General features: G+C 49.6%; 1 protein-coding gene across 1 annotated transcript in view; it reads left to right on the plus strand.

Moving 5' to 3' along the window:
* Positions 1–14,852, plus strand: part of NCKAP1L (NCK associated protein 1 like) — a 38,321-nt gene extending 23,469 nt beyond the window's left edge. The window contains exons 22-31 of the mRNA XM_008704692.2: positions 879–1,009; positions 3,693–3,790; positions 3,899–3,992; positions 4,148–4,230; positions 4,532–4,612; positions 7,331–7,424; positions 8,294–8,410; positions 8,794–8,903; positions 10,896–10,985; positions 14,480–14,852. Of these exons, the coding sequence (XP_008702914.1) occupies positions 879–1,009; positions 3,693–3,790; positions 3,899–3,992; positions 4,148–4,230; positions 4,532–4,612; positions 7,331–7,424; positions 8,294–8,410; positions 8,794–8,903; positions 10,896–10,985; positions 14,480–14,611 (1,030 nt within the window). The 3' untranslated portion in view covers positions 14,612–14,852. The remainder of the gene's footprint in view (positions 1–878; positions 1,010–3,692; positions 3,791–3,898; positions 3,993–4,147; positions 4,231–4,531; positions 4,613–7,330; positions 7,425–8,293; positions 8,411–8,793; positions 8,904–10,895; positions 10,986–14,479) is intronic.
* The last annotated feature ends 1,526 nt before the right edge of the window (positions 14,853–16,378 follow it).

Below are 16,378 nucleotides of genomic sequence, written 5' to 3' on the forward strand. Positions count from 1 at the left end.
GGTTTGCAAGTAGAAATACCAACAGGGCCTGTCAGGAAAGGTGAATGGATATTGTGGGTTAGGGGAAGACGGAGCCGTTAAAGAGGGGTGCTACTCTGATGGTGGCTGCCGCCTGTAACCTCCCACTAAAACCTTAGTTTTAATATAAAATCTCCAAGGTTCAAAATTTTGACAACAAATTCAAATCAAAAGAAAAAACAAACTTGATTTTGATGGCTGGGTTTGGCCCACCTGTGGTTAGCTTGTGACCTCTGTCGGACCTAGGCCCAGAACTAGTGGCTGGGTGAGTGCACGGGTTGGCCACGCCCTCCTTCGCTGACAGTGGTTAAAGCCCTTTTCAGCTTCCCCGGAGGTCAGGGGGGAGTATCCGGAGACTGGGTGACCAGTATTCATGAGGCTTCTGTCTGTCCAGGAGGTCTGACTTAGGATCCACTTCCAGAATCCTAAGTTCTCGGTGCAACGTTCTCACTGGAGAGGTGGAGGCTAAGTATGTTTGAAAAGACCCCAATTAGCAGGATTTTTTTTTTTTCTCGTCAGTTTGGGCTTGTCTTACCTGACAGAGAAAGGCCAAAGGGTGAGGGAGAGAATAGTTGGAAAAAGAACAGGGGCTGAGGGAGGGGAATGCACACTGTTACATTTGACAGCCCAGAGAAATACCCTGCAGACTGGAGGAGAAGCAGAGTCACGTTACTGCCAGTTGTTTTTGAGCCAATAGCTTGGGGTGTTAATTAGAGTGTTTTACTGTCTTCTTTGAAGTCTCTTCTCCCCACCCCAGCCTTTGGCAGAGTTTCTCTTCCTGAGCCCTGTGGTGGTAGGGAGCGATGGTAGGGAGAAAAGACTGAATGCTAATCTTGGGTGCTTTCTTGGCCGATCTGTAGGTACCTAGAAAGTCTGCTTAGACAGGCGAGCAGCGGGACCATCATCCTCTCCCCAGCCATGCAGGCCTTCATCAGCCTTCCCAGAGAGGGGGAGCAGAACTTCAGCGCAGAGGAGTTCTCTGACATCTCTGGTGAGCCCAGGGCCTGGTCTGCTTGTCAAGGAACTGAGCCCTTCCCCTCAGTACGGATCTCAGCCTACAGAACTCATCTAAATTCTCCTACCTTCCCAGAGGCTCATTCTGTACGCTCCTCAGCATCTCTGTGAGATTACATGTTAGGGACAGTGAAGGGATCCTAAGTGAGACCCAGAATTGAGGAGTGGTCTGGGGGGGGCAGGTAGAGAGGGAAAATGAGGGAAGGTAGGAGCTAGGCACGGGCACTCGAGTCACTGAAAGGGTTTATTTTTAGAAGGGTGGTGAATAGTTATTTTCCATTTCCACACAGAATAAAGAGTGAGACATACAATGAAGGCTAAAGGATAAATATAGGAGGACATTCTGATACTTGGAACTACTAAATAGTGGTCTGATGTCATGGCATCTTCTTTCTTAGGGATAAATTTTAGGGCCTCACTTAGCCAGAGCTTGGGTTGCTAATGTATAGCGATGATGATAAAATAACAGATGACATTCACTGTGGGCTAAGTTCGGAATGATCACAGATATTAACTCTTTGAGATAGGTACTCTCATCACCCCCATCTTACAGATGAGGACATAGAGACACAGAGAGGTTAAGGAGCTTGCCCAAGGTCACCCATTCCTAAATGGTAGAACTGGGATTTCAACTCAAGGCAGTCAAATTCTAGAACCTGGGTGCTTAATCATATGCAGTGGTGCCCCCAGTGTGTAGAAGTGCTTTGGTGTCTCAAGGCCAGTGGGTAAGGGTTGTGGAGTAAATGAGTTGGGGAGTCGTTCTCTTTTTAAAGAGGGCTGGCAGCCATACAGGTCCTTTCTAATGGATTTGTTTCACTGACTGATTGGTGAACTATCATTGTGCCTCTTCCTTCCTCTCACCTCCCTGTAAGTCATGGGTCCTGCGTGGTGCCGGGGGCAGGTGGAGGACGTTTCCGTGACCCTGCCTTCTCCATTCTTCCCCTTCCTTGGTCGGGGGAGGGGGTGTGATGAGAGAGTGAACAGTTCTCTTGTCCAGCTCCGTCCCCTTCTCACCCTCATCCGGACTGCATCAGTAAGCGGACCCTACTCTTTGCTTGTTGGAGGGTTCAGACGTCCCCTCTCATCAACTGCACCCACAAACTGTAGGCAGCATCTAAAATCAGCTTTAGGTCTTGCTGACAACTGATGAGCAGCAGGAGGTAAGGCTGGTTCCCCCTCTACCACCCCCACCCCAATTTCCCTGAGTTACCATGGTGACGGGGCCATGCTCCTGTAAAAATAGATAGATGGAAAGACAAGGCTGGCCCAGGGTTACTAGCCTGGAGTTGAGAAAGCTAGAGTACGGAGGACTGGCGGATCCGAACTGGTGGGTCGGTGTCTTCTCTCTAGGGCAGGCAGTTCGGCTGCTCTTCCTCCCTCTCTGTCAGCCATTTCAGCATTAGCGGGTTGACCAGGTGGGAGGTCTTTTTTCTAGTTCTCAGCTCAGTTCTTCCTACTGTAAATAGGAGAGGCCAAAAATGAGTAGTATTTCGTCCAGACAGGGCTCTGACCAGTTCCACTTCCTCTGTCCTTGGCAGAGCCCGAGATCTACCTTCCAGGGAGAGCCGGAGTCCTAACTTCAAGGACTAGAGGGTGACTCTTGATTTCTTTCCCTGCTGACCTTTTATTAACTATGTTAAACTCACTTTTCTGTTACTGGTCTCTTGTGTTACTTTTGTCTTTTATGGTTTTCTCTGCTGGGATGGCCCATGGCCGAAGATCATCACCGGAGCTCCTTCCTATTTGGATTTGTCTCTAGCGTTTCTAACAGGGGATTTCCCCAGGCAGGTTTCATTTAGTTCACAGAGGGCCAGAAGCAGGATGGGTAGGGACCGGTAAGGCATCCGGGCAGACTAGAGGAAGAAGGATTCAGAGGAAAAAACAACCGGGATTCTGGGGATGTGTGTTGATTAGGAAAAAGAAAAGGTAGGTCAAGGAGAGGAAAATTTGGGCAGTGAGGGAAGTGGAGGGGGGGGGACATAGAAAACCCCGGACCTTCGATAAGGAACCAGTTGTGATATCTACAGTAAGGGGCAGTCGGACGTTGCACTGGGTTTCAGGTACCAGCCCTTGACTTGGCTAAGTGACCTCGGACAAGCACTTAACTCCCCCGTGTCTGTTAAACCAGACTGATGTGCCATATACTTCAGAGGGCTGTCAGGAACGATCAGAACACTAATCCTTTAATCATAAATACCTTTATAAGTTTCTAAGGTTTTTATAATGGTATCTTATTTACTCTCATATCAACTCTGCGAAGTATTCAGGGCAGATACTGATTTCTTCATTTTACAGAGAAGTAAATTGAGGCTCGGAAAGGGTCAGTGACTTGTTAAATTCTTATATCTAATAAGGTTAGTACAGCTAGCCCAGCAAGAACAACCCAGGTACCACATAAAGGGACTTGGAAAAGTATAGATTCCTGCAAGAATGTAAAGTATCACTTGTGTTACATCTTTGTGTGAGTACCAGAGGGAAGAAGGTCATTTGTCTCACAGGCAGGCCAGACCTGTCCCCTGAATGTAGGATTTCAGGCCCCTTTTGCTCCCCAACTTCCCACTTCCTTTCCTGGATGAAAGACATTGTAAATGTTCAGATTACTCTCTACTTGTGGTGTAAACGCCCCAGTGCCCCCCGGAACATCTGTAACTCTATTGCAGAGATGCGGGCCTTGGCTGAACTCTTGGGCCCCTATGGCATGAAGTTCCTGAGTGAAAACCTGATGTGGCATGTGACCTCTCAAATTGTGGAGCTGAAGGTACTGTGGGAGCCAGGCTTGGGAGAAGGGGCAGGAGTAGGAGACCGGGGGGAAGAGGTACCACGGTTTCGTCTTTTCCTGCTGAATGTCTCTGTGTCCTGGCTGCAGAAGCTGGTGGTGGAAAACATGGATGTACTTGTTCAGATCAGATCCAACTTCAGCAAGGCAGACCTGATGGCTTCTCTGCTGCCCCAGCTGACAGGTGAGCCCCTCCCTCACGGGAGAAGGAACTATGGGAACCGCATTGCGGATGACAGGGGTTTTGGGGGAGATCGGGGGGCTAGGCTGGGTCTGCAGAAGCAAAACCATCACTATTCTCCCGAGTTCTACTTTTCTGATGCCCTTCATTCTCCTCAGGGGCTGATAACGTGCTGAAGCGCATGACCATCATCGGAGTTATCCTCACTTTTCGGGCCATGGCCCAAGAGGGACTTCGGGAGGTGAGTTGTGGGGAAAGGGCTGCCCCAGAATCACCGACGCTCTGAGGGCCGGGTTTGTATGAGAAGTCATAGGAACATGTGGTGAGCATTGAGGAGAAAGGAGAAACTTAATTTGGTAGAGGTCCTGGAAGATCTCTGGGGATAGACGAGTGGAGGACACCTAGGCGCAGGATGACAGGGATGGTGTGGGAGGCTGGCTGGGTCCTTATCTAAGTCGAGGCCCTTTTGTTTGTTTGTTTCCGTCTATCTCTGAAGGTGCCAGTGCTGTCCTGGGGACTCATTTATCTTCTCTCCCTTCCAGGTGTTCTCCTCCCACTGCCCATTTCTTATGGGTCCCATTGAGTGCCTGAAGGAGTTTGTCACTCCGGACACAGACATCAAGGTATGCGACAGTGCGAAGTAGAATCCACTTAGGAAGTTTTTGTTGTTGAGAAGCATGTAGCCAGGATCTTGTAAGGGAGGGGGAGCTCTGAGGATGAGCCAGCGTTTGAATAGGAAAGTACTGGGTGAGATTTTGTGGAGAGAGGAGCACTGGTCAGACAATATTCTTGAAGAGAGAGGGCAGAGCTGGGGAGACACGAGGGGATGCAGAGACGTGGAAGCCTGGCTGACCTGTGGGCGCTGGGGAAACGTTACTGGAAAAAGCTAAGATCTAGGATAGTATCTGTAGGTTTTCACCTAAAGTGTGCAAATTAGATACAGAGCCACGTGCCAGAGGTCCCCTCATCAGTCAAGAGCTTAGGTACTGTTTTGTAAAAAGATTTATTGCTTCCATCCCCTCCCACCCTGCCTACCCTCAGAGTTGCCTTTTTCTGGCCTTTCCTTGCTCCTAGTTCTGAAACCTTCTGGTTCCTTTATGTCTATGTCACGGGGCTCGGGCCCCCATTTACTAGAGAGATGTAAGGAGGAAGGGCTTCTGCAGGCACCCCGAGTAAGACAGCTGGTTCTCTGCCCCTCCCACACCTCTGCAGCATCTCATTGTCTTTTGAAAAACCTGGAACACACAAGCCTTTACTTAGGATATATAGCCAAAGGCTGGGGACAAGGGCTTTCAAACGCCTAGAGCAGGCCACTTCTCTTACAGCTGATTCCTTTCACAGAGACGTCTGTGATTAAGAGGGAACTGGTCAGCAGGAAGAATTAAAATTAGATATCGAGGAAAAACTTCCTTACCTTGAGATCAAAAGAGTTGTGAAATCTCCCCTTTCCTCTGCCCAAACTTAAGGATGAAGCAGTCATGGGAGCTATGTGGGTTTGATGTTTCGCTGGGATGGCTGCCCCTTCTGACAGTTCTTTTATGGAGAACCCGGGTTTCTGGCAGCTGCCGATAGTTGGGGATGGATGCTCTGGACCTGTCAGGAGCTTGTCTACCTGTATCCCCCGGGCAGCACTGAGTTTTAGGCTCTGCCTGCTTGTAAAAATAAGCAGGTTGGAGCAGAGAAAGGGGCATGGTGGCCTGTCCATCACAGATTCTGTTATGCCTCAGAGGAGTGCGAAGATTACGGAAAGAGAAAATAAGACCCCCTTCGGTTCACCCTTTCTTCCTCCAGAGCACCGCAGGTTGTGGACCAGGCCCCTGACCTCCCCAGCCGTGGTCACCATGAGCACGCTCATTTAGCTGTAGGGGATTTGAAGAAAGGGCAGAGCAGAACGTGGCAAAGGTTTGCCTTCTATGTGTAGATGGGTATGTCTGTAGGGTTCTTTGCACGAGATACCCCCCACTCAGTCTTCTACTCTGGAAACACTGTCCTTGTTCTCTCAGAACACCCTTTAAAAAAGATTTATTTATTTACTTTAGGTGGGGAGGAGCAGAAGGAGAGAGAATGTCAAGCAGACTCCATGCTGAGCTCAGAGCCCAACACAGGGCTCGATCTCACAACCCTGAGATCACGACCTGAGCCAAAACCAAGAGTTGGGCGCTCAGCTGACTGAACAACTCAGGCCCCCAATCTCTCAGAACATTTTAAAACAATTTTTTAAAATCTCAAACAAGGGGGCACCTGGGTGGCTTCAGCTGATTAAGTGTCTGCCTTTGGCTCAGGTCATGATCCCAGAGTCCTGGGATCGAGTCTCCACATTGGGCTCCCTGCTCAGTAGGAGTCTGCTTCTCCCTCTCTCTCTGCCCCTCCCCACCTGCTCATGCTATCTCTCTCTCAAATAAAGAAAATCTTAAAACAAACAAACAAACAAACAAACAAACAAACAAAAAACCAAAAACCAAAGAGGAGAAATGGAAGTGAAAAGTTCCTGGCTTTGAGATAAAGGAAGAGAAGGAAAGGAAGAACGTTTATTGGTCTTTTAGTGACTCTCAGTGTGGAGCGTAGGTGTTTTACACATGTGGTCTAATTTAATCTCCACAACAACTCCACAAAATAATAAGGTATTATTATCCCCGTTTTACAGATGAGAAAACTGAGGCTCAAAGAGGTGAAGTAACATTTAGACAGTGGTGGTCCTGGGATTTGAGCCCAGATCTTCTCACTCCAAGGCCTTTGTCTCTCTTCAGAGGCCATGAGGTTTTAAAGGATTATTTTCTAGGTGGCGAGACAAGCCGTAGGTCTCACCTCCTCTCTGAAAAGATAACTGCTCATCCCAGGCCGGTGTGTGATCCATGCTAAGTCAGTGGTGCCCCTTTAAGGAGGGAGAGAAGGGTTTGGGCTGAGATATTCAAGGAGGGCTTCAGAGACAATATGAGATTTGAGCCAAGGCTCAAGGCACGGGTGTCACTTAGCTATAAGTAGAGAGCAGGAAAGAACGCTGTAGGAGAGGGAAACCCACGCACCAAGGTATGGAAGTCAGGAAGCGAGGTTTGGAGTTTGGAGACGCTGAATCAATGACCCTGACTGCACTGACTGTAGGAAGCACGTGGGGAAAAAAGATTGAGAAAGTCAATTGTACTATGGAGTGTCTAAATACCGAACAAAAGCATTTGTGCTTCCCCCCCGTAGGTTAGGGAGAGCCGTGAAAGGAATACCTAGACAAGGTGAGAGTACATCGGAAGTTTAAGAACTGTGATCCAGGAATCCCAACTACCTGTAGCTTCTGCCAAACACTTCTCTCCTGGGAATCCTGTCCAAGATGTTGTTTTCTTCTCTACTAGGTGACCCTGAGTATCTTTGAGCTGGCCTCTGCTGCAGGAGTGGGCTGTGACATTGACCCAGCCCTGGTGGCTGCCATTGCCAATCTGAAAGCCGGTAAAATTGGGGAAAGTGGGCAAGGGAGGGCTCCGATCATATTTTCAGGTGGGAAAATGTCCATGTCAAAGAAGCCTTTATTTGGGATTGTGAATTCCGAGGACCTAAGCTGGGAGCTAAAGAAAGACGTTCAGTGTGGTCCCTAACCCCCAGAAAATACTTGAGAGAGGCAATTTAGACTCTTAGCCAGGTTCCAACCAGTTGACCTGTCCATCTGCTAAAAAATACTAAGTGAGGGTCTCTTTAATGCTCAGCAAGGACTCGAAGGAACTTACAGTCTAGTAGGGGAATCAGGTTAGTGCAAATGAAGCAATGAGAGAGAGAGCCGCAGTCACGTAAGATTTCGTGCTGGGTTGTGTGGTATGGCTCTAAGCTCCCCAGAGTGATGCGGTGCTCTCCCCGCCCACAGAAGCACCTTGACACTATTCACTTCTTCCCCGGTCTTCCATTGCCTCTGACATTTCCCATTTCTTACACACACTCAGAATGGGATGAAACCAAGGGGCTGGTATTAAGCCCTTTCAAAACTGCGAGACTGGCCCTTCTTCTCTCTTGGTTTGGTGAGACCCTTTCCTCTCCTTCCTGCCTTTCCACCCCATCAGGCAGCTGATCGTGTCCTCGGACAGCACGTCAGCAGAGCCCTTCGCTAAGAGCTCTGCTCCAGTCACAGAGGAGGCCTCCAGGACTGGGCCCCTCGTGATAAGTGCAGGCTAGTCCTGTCCCCTTCAGCAATAATGACTTACCTCAGTGCTTTAGGAAGTGTTTCCATATGTGATCCTCACAGTGATTCTGTGAGGTAGGGCCTCCGTAGAAGATAAGTCCTGTTTGCTGACCGTTCTCCTCCTCTTTTCTTTTTTCCGTCTCACCAGATGCCTCATCCCCTGAGGAAGAATATAAGGTGGCCTGCCTGCTCTTGATCTTTCTTGCGGTTTCCCTCCCACTCCTTGCCACTGACCCCTCTTCCTTCTATAGTATTGAGAAGGACGGTAAGTAAGGACTACTTTGAGTAGCGTGAGGGACCGATGCTATTTAGGTCAGTCTCCTAGGGTAGGGAGATGAGACGGAGACATTTACCTGGAGAACCCAGACTTCTGACTCAGGTGTAAAGTTCTGTTTCAAAAAACACTTGAGAATGGACTATCTGTAGAATTCAATTCCAGTGGAATTTTTAAGGAATGTCTTTCTCCTAATATCCTAAATATCTCCTCATATTTCTTAGGAGTATCATTCCCCACATGCCTCCTAGTCCTTTTGGTGTCAAACAGGGGTGGCCGAGCCTGAAACACTGAGAGACGACCAGCTGGGGTCAGCCTGGGGTGCTCACTGTATTTCCTTCCGTTTCTCTCCCGCTCTATCAATCACAACCTAGGTTACAACAACAATATTCACTGCTTGACCAAAGCCATCATCCAGGTGTCTGCTGCCCTCTTCACGCTCTACAACAAGAACATTGAAACTCACCTCAAGGAGTTTCTGGTGGTGAGTAGCCCTAGGCTAGACGGCATGGCACATTCTACGGTCTTTGGGATGAAATGGAAGATTGCAGAGTCTGGCGGGAATTGGTGTGGCTTAAATCCATAGACAGCTGTTACTGAGTGGGTCTTGGAGTCTAACCTCCCGCCTAATCCTTCAGTGAGTGAGTGGCCACTCTTTGAAAGGCAGGAGTTTCTTCTAAGTTCCCTAAGAGCTGGTGTTTCGGCCTCTGCTGGACTACTTGGAAAGGGCGTTGGACTGAGTCCGCGAATCTGAGTTCTAGGTCGGGATCTGCCACTAAGAAGTTGTGTAACCTCTGAAGAGCCAAAATTTTGGGGCCTCATTTTGCCCATTTATTAAACAGGGAGGTTAAACTGGATCTATGATTCACTAGCTTGGGGTGCCTTAGAATATTCCAGGGAGCTTGTTGAAATACGGATTTCTGATCCTTACGCCTGATGTACTGAATTAGAATATCCTGGGGTGAGTCCAGGCCTCTGTTTTTTAAAAAATCGATCGATTGATTTTTAAATAAAAATAAAGTATTATTTATTTTTATTAATAAACTCATTCCCCAAACTCATGACCCCGACATCGAGACCTGAGCTGAGATCAAGAGTCAGGTGTTTCACCGATTGAGCCACCCAGGGGCCCCAGGCCTCTGTTTTTAATAAAGTCTCCAGGAGATCTGCTGCAGAATCAAGCTGGAGACGCCCAGTTTTAGAACCTATAAGGCCCCTTCCAACTCTAATCTTGGCAAAAAAAAATCGAACTTTTTTCATATTCTCAAACTTTAGCATAAATCAGAATCACCTGGAGAATTTCTGAGTCAGTAGAGTTGAGGTGGGGCTGGAAAATATGCATCTCCAAGTTCCCAGGTGATGAAGATGGTGTTCATCCTGGGCTTTCGCTTGGAGAACCGCTGGTCTCCGTTGCCGGGACTGGAGCTTTTTAACCAGGCGGCCGATTCAACAATAGGTTACGTCCAATTTATTTGAGAAAAAATTGTTTCAAAAAATATTTTTAGCCCAAGTTTGACTCCCGGTAGCTATCACCATTGATCTTAGTTTTGCCTCTGGAAAAACACAGAGTAAGTAATCTCTTTCCATTGCTGAAAGAGGCCCTGGAGTTTTCCATTCTAGTCCTCCATGGAGGAATTCCGTCCGTAGGCTTTTGATACATGGTCCATTACCCACTGCCGGCTTGAGCATTCTCAGCAATGGGGAGCTTATTCCTTTGCAAGGCATGGGCCTGACTTAAGAACTACGGCCTCATTTGTCTCCTTTTGGGAGCAAACACAGTCGATCATATTCTCTCGGGAATCATACCATTGTCCTGGAAGCTGAGTTAGAGGGTCTCCAGTTAAACGGGGCCAGCCAGCCAATCCGAATGTGTTCTGAGCATCCTAGATATGAGGAATTTTCAGAGCAGATCTCTAAGATGGGGTGAGAAGGGACCCCCTCCCCCTTTTCCCGTTTGCCCTGTTTGTTTGCAAAATGAGCGTAACCTGGGCCTGTGATACAGTTAATTGTGTCTCTTCTTCCCTCTTTGATCTGGTGGGGGCCTGGAGGTGAATGAAGAGGACAGCCACTTGGGAGTTGACAGGAGGAGAATAGGAAGAACACTGCGTCTGAATCAGAGGCCCAGCCCTGCCTCTAGTCCTGTGGGGAGTCAGCTGTAAACAGCCTGGTGACAGTGCTGTCTGAAGGCTGCCTAGGAAAACAGATGAATCTCCCGCCTTTGTTCTAGGTTCTGTCCTCAGCCCTTGCAACCTGTCCCCCAGCACCCCTGGCAACCTACTGTTTGTACTGCCTGCTTTACGGGCAAGCTGTGTCTCTGAAGCCTGAGGGATTTGCTACTTTTCCACCTAGAGTCTCCGGGAACATCCCAGCACTTCTTAACTCTCCTCCTTGATCTTTTCTTAACTTCCTGTAGCCTGAGGCTGTCCTACTTTGACCTCCATAAAAATCTGCTTTCTTACAAATTCTTCTCCTACAGGTGGCCTCCGTCAGCCTCTTGCAGCTGGGCCAGGAGACTGACAAGCTTAAAACCAGAAATCGGGAATCCATTTCTCTGCTCATGCGCTTGGTATGTATCTGGTTTAAGTTGGTCTGGGAACAGAGAGCGCAAAGGCCCCAGGGGCCCTTCTTGAGGGTCTCTGGGTCCCTGCCATTGTCATCACTCAAAAGCATGAACTCAGAACTGAATTTTTGCCTGACCCTCCTCTGGGTCTAGGCCTCACCTTCTGGTTACCATTCCAGACTTGTCATTAATCCCAAGGTAGAGTCTTCAGTGCCTTCTCCACAGTACAGGGCCTTGGCCCCTGGCTGACTGGGTCTTTTTACCTGCAATGTTCTCAAGTCTGACCTGGTGGGACAGCTGTGTCCCTCATCCATGACTGCCTGTCCAGTTCGTGTTTGATTTTGCTTGACCACTTCCTACTGCTCCATGTCTTGTCCTTAAGAAGTACTGTGGAGAGGGTGGGGATAACACAGAGCTGAACAGGGAGAGGGGAGACGGGGGCTCAGAGGAGGGCAGGAATTTTCGCTGAAGAGTTTAAGACAGAGAGCCAGGTGGGCTATGAATCAGGCAGCTCCTGCTATCTTTCTTTCCAAGCTGTGGGCTTTTCGCTACTTTGGCAGAAAGTTCTGGGAACTCTGACTCAGTTAACTGAAAAAAAATCTTTTCCTCATGACCCTGTTTTCCTCTTCAACACGCTTACTCACTCTTGCGCTCTAAAAGTCTGATTCTCCAGGTTAGTGCCGCGCTGAGATATGGTCAGGAGGGACTCCCGCCCCGGGCCCCTGTGTTTCAGAGGCCCTCCTCTGGCCGGTGGGGAGAGGATGTGCCCATCTGGAGCGGGTGCTCCACTCGGAAGTCCACACTAAAGATTCCTGGGACCTCAGGTGTCTCTGCTGAGTGGCCCCAGCCCACTTGTAGGGCATACGCAGAGCTTGTGCAGGGCCTCTTCCCCACATCCCTCCTACCGAGGCGGCCTGCGCTGCTGGTGCTTACACCTCTAGTGCCGAGGGGTCTGTGGCTGGAGCTGAGATGTGCAGAGAGGAATTCCGTGTGTGTCTACAAAATCCCACCAGCTGGCCTGGTCCGCTCCACCCTGTTCTAGCGCAGAACTCGGAGGAGACTAAGAATTCTGAATTCAAACCTGAAATTATAAAGGGAGATTGTGAAGGTCGAAAAGATAGAACAAACTAGTTTGATTTATTTAGTCACATGCTATGTAGGCTTCCATCTGCACTCTCGGCCAGGCCCACAGATGTTAGGCGCAGGCATGCCTGGGACTCCCTCTGGGACTCCTGTAAGTACACAGGCGTTGAGTGGGATCTGTCTCAGCTAGACACCGCTGGAGAGGGGGCTCGATTGGGCTGACTAAGGATTGTGACGGAGACAAGAAGAGAATGGACGTGCGGGTGGGTGTGGTGGGGGTGTGCGGTGAGGGGTGAGAGGGCAGAGGAGGCAGATGAGGGCAGATGCCAGGAGTGTGCTAGATAGGGCACGATCTTTGGAGCAGCACGACCTTGGGCAAGTTAATTAACCTTTCTGAGACTCCAATTCTTTATCCGTGAAAGTGGGCAGTAATCCTTGTGACAGAGTGGTTAGGAGTCATAAGAAAATATGTGTGAAAGTACCTAGAACGTAATAGATGCTCGACGAATGCTCGTCCCCTCTCTCTGCTGCTCATTCTAGTTTCTGGATGGTTTAGTCGTGCTCCTTCATTTCCTTGGGCAGCTTTCACCTCTGGAAGGTTGGCGGTGACTCTGCGTGGCCCCTCAGCCCTGCCTCCTTCTGCTTTGCTGCTGTCCTCCTGCCTCAAGTGTGGGAGGGCGTCTGCCGTCCCTGGTGGCATCACCGTGAGGCCACAGAGCAGCTGGGGCAGAGCTGGGACCAGGCGCTTTTTGTTAGAGGAAGAGACCCAGGGACTAGCCGCTGCAGAGCAATTTAAATGCAAATGTTTCCCCACAGACACGCAGGGGAAGGAACTGAATTCTGAGTTAAGAGGCTACTCATGTAGCCCCAACCCCTGGCCAGGCGCTTCTCTGCCTGGGGTCTGTCCGTCTTGGCTGTCAAGCCTGGGCAGTGCCCACGCCAGGACTGCCAGCTGCTTCCTGGCATGGGTTTCTCACTGCGGGAGGATTCTCTCAGAGAATCATGGAATTCTAGATGTCAGCATCAGACCAGATCCTGGCTGTTAGTCCCGTCCTTACAATTTATAGGTGAAGGAACTGAGGAGAGGGAGGGAAAGACGACATCTAAAGTCTCCCCCAAAATATATGGGCAGATTTGGGACGAGAACCCAAGTTTCTGTGCCTTCGCTCCAGGGCTGTTTCCACTGCCATGAATTTCCTCCAGTTAGGGTCTTGTGATTTTCTGTGCTTAATGGAGCGAACGATAGGAAGTCTGGGGCCAGTGGATCCTTCTTGAAGCCATCACTGATTTCCCTGCACCTGAGGGTCATATCCTAGGAAAGAGAGCTTATCTCTCTCCTGGCGTAAGGTTTGAAAGTCTTGCCTAGCAAGAAATCCCTTCTGTTATCCAGCCCAAGATCCGGGCTACCGCTAGACTTCTTTTCCTTCAGCCTGCGGTGTCCGTTCCTCTGAGGCCGTCGTGTGTATAGTACGCCCGTGTTTCAGGAGAGCAGAATCTCCCTCATTTTAAAACTTGAAAGGACTTCGGAGAGAGAACCATGTTAGAGTCGATATGGTAAATTCTCTTTCTAGAGTGAATCTTCAGGATTTGAAACACCAGCCGTATTGGGGAGGGCCCGTCTGTGTGAACTGCCTGAGGGGATGGGACAATTCTCGCCAGTGTGTTTTTTAGTCCCACAACCGCATGGATGAGGAGGGCACTGAAGGAAACACACCCTGTTCCTCCCTCAGGGTGGGGACCCTCCAGCCCAACGTGAGCTTGTGGGGCTCTTTGCTAGTATGCCCCCCTGTCTCCTGCCCTCCACTGCCACCCGCAGTAGTATCCAGGCATCTTGAGCTCTCTTTCTGCTTGGCTGTGGGGGCTGCTGGGATTACCACAGCACACAGGCTTCTAATTAAACTAATTAATCATGCCTGCTCCTTTATGCAGCATCCTTACTGCTCCCCGAGCACCGTACTGAGGGAGGGAGGATACTGAGACCCGGCACAGGAGGACCCATGTGGATTCCAGGCCCTTCTTTCTTGGCCTGCCGTGGTGATTGTTTCCTTCTCTGTAAAGCTTTGTCTTTAGCACTTTTATCCTGCTTCTGCACTGCCCGCCCACATTTGGTTGGCATCCAGAATGGGAGAGAATGGGAGTCTTTCTGCCACCAGAGAAGTGATTCTTTCCTGCCTTCTGCTTCTGAGTCCTTCATATAACCCTGATAAGGGGCCCAGGGGCCATTAAAATGAAGCCAAAGAGACCACATGGCTTTCTTAAAGCTAAACCAAGTGTGGAAAGAAGGGGGGTATGATTTGAAACGTGTTCACTCGTAACTCTCAGGGCCTCAGGGTGCCCAGGGAACTGAATGAAGGAGCAGGGTATCACAGAGGTATACCCCGCTCGAGGTTCTCATCTCTTGACCTGTTCTCTTCCAGGTGGTGGAGGAGTCCTCCTTCCTGACCCTGGACATGTTGGAGTCCTGTTTCCCTTACGTCCTGCTTCGAAATGCCTACCGGGATGTATCCCGGGCCTTCCACCTGAACCGAGTGGCAGCCAGTACCCACTGAGGGCCCTTTGGACCCACCTAAACCCATGAAGCAAGCTGTAGCCGGTTCCTCAAGGGATGGGCTCAGGAGCCAGAGCTGATGAACAGACATACGGAGGAACAGTCCAGGGCTGAGAAATACAGAGAAATGGGGCAGGCTGGCTGTGGGTGGGGGTGGGGGTGGAGGACAGTTTATGGGAAAAGTGTGGAAACTGGGACCATGTGTGTGAATTTTTACAATGAAAAGCACGAGTGACATGCAAGTACGTTTTCTCTCTCGTGGTGGCTAGTGCTTGAACTCTGACTGGCATGGGTCTCTCGCCCTTCATCACTATTCTAGGATAATGCTGGCGGGCAGAGGCGATCAATCATCATATTAAACCATAATGAGCTTATAATCCTCCCACTGGAGCTGCTATTGTCTCCGGCACATTCATTAGGACGATTATCTCCTCTCTTCCTTTTCCAAATGTGTTCGGCAAACATTCAGCTCTCTCCTACTGCAAAGCAGTAGCAAAGGAACCCCCTTTTCCCATTGTGGGGCTCTCTCAGGAGTCAAGGGTCTCTCCCTCTGCCCCCAGCTCTCCTGCCGACATGGGCGATGAGGGCGTGCTCTTGGGAGATTTTTCACTGGCCCCAGCCCCCCTCACCTGCTGCACCACACCTTGCGGGGAGCCAGTTCTCCCGTCTGTTTAGCTGAAACTCCTCCTGCTTTTTCTTTGACATCACTACAACCCAGAGCCCAGGGTCAGTCTAGCTAATTCTAGGTCACATGACAACTAATTGGGTCAGAGTCATGTGGGTCTCCCTCCCAGATCATTTGGGGTACTCTCCCTTCTATCTGGAGCCACTGATGTAACCCAAACCCCCTTGCCATCCCGGGTACCGCTGTTGCTCCAGGCAGGGATTTCTCTTCTAGATCTTAGATTTCATAGACCTCGTTAGATTATAGGGCCCTGAGGGTGGGTATACTTGAGGGAGAACAAGCTGTTTCAACTTAGCCCTTTTCTGTACTAATTAGAATTTCAAGTGTCACAATGCCTGGGGCGTTCAAGATAGCACTAACCTAGATTTAGTTAACTCCGTGGCAGGCAACAGTGGCCCCATCCGTCACTTCTGCGCACCCATGGCCAGGGAGGACTGGAGCACAGATCATGTGTCGAGGGTCGAGAGTGGCTCAAGTGGGCAAATATCATTAACTAGTTGATTAATTAGGGTCATGTCCACATTTCCATGATAAAAAGGAAGCAATTGTCGGTTTTCAGCAAAACCGTCCAGGGTCCATGAAAAGCTGTTTGGTAGCTGTTTTGAACTTTGTATGTATGGTTGATCTTTATCAACCATGGCTTAGTCAATACTTTTTAGGTTTTGTACTCAGAATCGATACACGAGTTTTTCTTGGCAACGATGGTGTGCTCTTCAGGGCAGAAGCAGTAGAGTACCCAGCTTCCTGCATGGGCTGGTTGCCCTTCCTTGTATGAAAAGGACGTCATGTTCTAAAGGAGGGATTCGGGGTCAGAGGGCAAAGTTGATGAGGAAGAGAAGGCTCAGAAGCATCTGAACAACTACTCCTGGACCCTCATCTCTGCTGGGGTCTTGTTCTTGGGGAGATAGAGACCTCTTTTCCATGCACACGTAGAGCTGCTTGAGAGGAGCCTGACAGAGGACAGCAAGGTAAGTTGCTGCAGGGAAATAGAGGGTAGACATGATACTTTTTTTAATTAAAATTTTTATTGAGAGAGGGGTGCCTGGCTGGCTCAGTCAGTAGAGCATGGGACTCTTGAGCTCA

The sequence above is a fragment of the Ursus maritimus genome, unplaced genomic scaffold (genome assembly GCF_017311325.1).
Source record: "Ursus maritimus isolate PB19 unplaced genomic scaffold, ASM1731132v1 scaffold_26, whole genome shotgun sequence".
Lineage (NCBI taxonomy): Eukaryota > Metazoa > Chordata > Mammalia > Carnivora > Ursidae > Ursus > Ursus maritimus.